Below are 3,447 nucleotides of genomic sequence, written 5' to 3'. Positions count from 1 at the left end.
ACAATATACTTCACGTATTATAGCATAGTGATTTTATATATTCGGAATACTGATACGCATAAAAAATGGCTTATACATTAAAAAGAACAAAACAGCACATAAATGGAGTTTTCCTTAACTAATGCCAATATGTTGTCATTTGTTTTTTATTATTAAAATTTTAACCTTATCGAAAATGATAAATGAAATATGTTATAACTTGTAAAATTTTCATTATTTATAAATAAATAAAAATATCAGTATATTTTTATTTTAAATGTCCATAACTTGTTTGACGAATAGAATATAAATGACCAATTTACCCGATTTAAAGTAATTAAGATTGTAGGGTAGATTCGGCCCACATGCATGGGTCGTACATAGGCGCTATATATTCTAATTCTAACATTAAACATACATCAGCAAATTATTCAGAATGTGAATGACCAATGCAACAGCTGTGATATAAAATTAAAGGAATTTGAGATTTTATATAAAAAGTTATCAATATTAATATTTATTTTACGAAAATAAACAATAATAAACAAGGTGATTTTCTCATTTAAAAAATTGATTCATCATATAAAACATCTATTTCACTTATACTATATCTCTAAGACTCTAATGATGTTGTATATTTTCTGGATGAATTTAAAAATCATCCTAAACTTTAGTATATTTTCTACTTTTAAATAAGAATAAAATATTAGAAAATAGAAAGTTTTTTGTTTAAGATTAATTAATGAGCACTTACTAATTTAGTTACCTCATAAAGGTGGGACAAATATCATAATATTTTTATCTTGAAAAATATTTTACAAACCCAAACGGGCAGTTTATGGTTTTTTAAAGAAAATTTATAAGAAACATGAAGAAATTGAGATGAAATAAAACTATTTTCAATAACTTAGCCCTGAAATATATAGAAATTAACACAATAGAAATTGGTAGAAAAAAACAAAAACATAATCCCAATCAAAAAGCGGGAAACAGAGCACACAAACCATCTTTTGTTTCGTGAATTCATTAATGTTGCCATAACAAGGCATCAAAATCAAAGCCCCCGGAGGAATTAGGAAGACTCCAGAAAGAACACGGTGGCTCTCCGCTAACATAATCCCCGTCGCCACCCTCCGGCCACCGTGGCGATGAGTAGAAATCCCATACTGAATCCACAAACACGAAATCATCTCTTGACTTTGCTGAGTCGTAACTCGTTCCCAAACTAGGAAGCTCCACTATCTCACTCAGCTCATCAGCCGGCTCCGGCAGTGTCCCCGTCGACACCTCCTCCGACGTCACCAATGACGTCGTCGATGCCGAGGAAGTCAACGTGGACGCAGCGGAGTAAGAAGAAGATGACGACGTGGAGCTCGATGTGGACGGTGTTGACATGGTGGTGTTGAGGTTATCCATGGCGGCAGCTTTAGTTGCGGCAGCTTGAATGTCACGTGGAGAACATGATTCGGGTCTGGGCAAAAGATCCGCAAGTTCAGGGAAATTAAGGATCGCCGATTTACCCTTAATGGAAAGTGCGGCGACGTCGTGTGCACGTGCCGCCATCTCCGGGTTAGAGAAGGTTCCGAGCCAAATCCGAGATTTTTTCTTGGGTTCTCTGATTTCGGATACCCATTTTCCCCATGCTCGCATCCGAACACCTCTGTAAACAGGATGCTTACTATTCTTATTCCCTTTGTTACAACTACTACTGTTTCCATCATCACCTGGATTCTCTTCTATCATCTTCAACCTTTTCGGGTTTGGTTCATGAAGCTCGGTTGTTTTGGAAAATGGGTCAGAGAATGCGGTGGTGGTTGATTCAGTCACCGGTCCGGCCTCCGCCATTGTGAGTCAGGATTCCGCCGGTGATGACAGTTTAAAAACAAAAAGAAAAAAATCTTGGAAGTGATTACCCAACCTGGACTTTAAACAAGGTTCAGAAAGATACTATATTTGTACGTAGGGGGGAGTATGTACATATGTGAATATATGAGTAAATGAGAGAGAGAGAGAGAGAGAGAGAGAGAGAGAGAGAGAGAGAGAGAGAGAGAGAGAGAGAGAGAGAGAGAGAGAGAGAGAGAGAGAGAGAGAGAGAGAGAGAGAGAGAGAGAGAGAGAGAGAGAGAGAGAGAGATTTGAGTTATGAATTCTAAATGTTGCTGCAAGTGTTACAAGTGTTTGTTGTGAGGGGATTTTATATAATGCTGCTGAATGTATCGATGTATAGAGATAGAAAGGGTAGCAATCAGAAACCGACAGCATGGTAAAACTAATTTAATAAAGGGTACGGTAGCACACAAATATAGGGTATGTGAAGACGGAATTGAAAAGATAGAAAGTGAAGTAACACCTACCGTGAGAGAGAGAGAGAGAGAGAGAGAGAGAGAGAGAGAGAGTAATTGTTTGATAATTGCTTTGACTACTAAAGTGGTTAAAAACAAATTTTCACTTTTAATTCTATATCATAATTCATAATCGATTAATATTTTAATCAAAAATGTTTTTGATAATACAAACATCAAAGAAATAATCAATTTCATAATGACAATAATCTGAGGTCATAATATATAAATCATTACATTAAGTAGAAAATAACACAATTTATTATTGGAGTTATAGTACGTAGGTTTTCAAAATTTAGTATAAGGGCTAATCTAAAAAATAACTAAAATGGTCAAATCAAATCAAATCAAATATATATATATATATATATATATATATATATATATATATATATATATATATATATATATATATATATATATATATATTCAGGTTTATTTTAGATTATTTTAATTTTGTGACATCGTGAAACCAAATCTAAAAATAATTTTAAAATGCAAAACAAATGAAAAAATTCAAAAAAAAAAAAATTTAAATATTATTTTCGGAACTTAAATTAACTAAAAAAAATCAAAAAAAAATCCGTTTTTTTTTTAAAATAAGTGAAATATATTCTAATAGAATATTACACTGATATATATTCTAAAAAATAATTTTAAAATGCAGAATAAATGGAAAAATCTAAAAAAAAAATTTAATATTATTTTCGGAACTTGAATTACCTAAAAAAAATTAAAAATAAATAAAAATAAATTCTATTTTTTTTTAAAATACGTGAAATATTCTAATAGAATATTACACTAATATATTCTAAAAAATAATTTTAAAATGCAAAATAAATGGAAAAATCCAAAAATTCTTATTTTAAATATTATTTTTGGAACTTGAATTAACTAAAAAAAATATAAAAATAATAAAAATAATAAAAATAAATAAATAAATACGTCTCACGGTCTCACAAAATTAAGCCTCTCACATAAACTCAACCATATATATATATATATATATATATATATATATATATATATATATATATATATATATATATATATATATATATATATATATATATATATATATAAACGATCTTTTTCAAACAAAAAATAAATATTAAAGTTTAATTAGA

General features: G+C 30.1%; 1 protein-coding gene across 1 annotated transcript; it reads right to left on the bottom strand.

Moving 5' to 3' along the window:
• Nucleotides 1-862: 862 nt before the first annotated feature.
• Nucleotides 863-2,155, bottom strand: LOC144998750 (ethylene-responsive transcription factor ERF043-like). The gene has a single exon (XM_078958484.1). It carries the CDS (start codon nt 1,822-1,824, stop codon nt 1,006-1,008), a length of 819 nt encoding a protein of 272 aa, XP_078814610.1. The 5' UTR covers nt 1,825-2,155; the 3' UTR covers nt 863-1,005.
• Nucleotides 2,156-3,447: the final 1,292 nt, after the last annotated feature.

The sequence above is a fragment of the Lactuca saligna genome, chromosome 5 (genome assembly GCF_052625555.1).
Source record: "Lactuca saligna cultivar CGN05327 chromosome 5, ASM5262555v1, whole genome shotgun sequence".
In the NCBI taxonomy this organism is placed as follows: Eukaryota; Viridiplantae; Streptophyta; class Magnoliopsida; order Asterales; family Asteraceae; genus Lactuca; species Lactuca saligna.
Note: the sequence above shows the minus strand (reverse complement) of the source record. Positions and strands in the feature narration are given on the sequence as shown.

Bases quoted from the DNA above. Each gene is read 5' to 3' on its own strand.
- LOC144998750 (XM_078958484.1), bottom strand. From the start codon at position 1,824: ATGGCGGAGGCCGGACCGGTGACTGAATCAACCACCACCGCATTCTCT.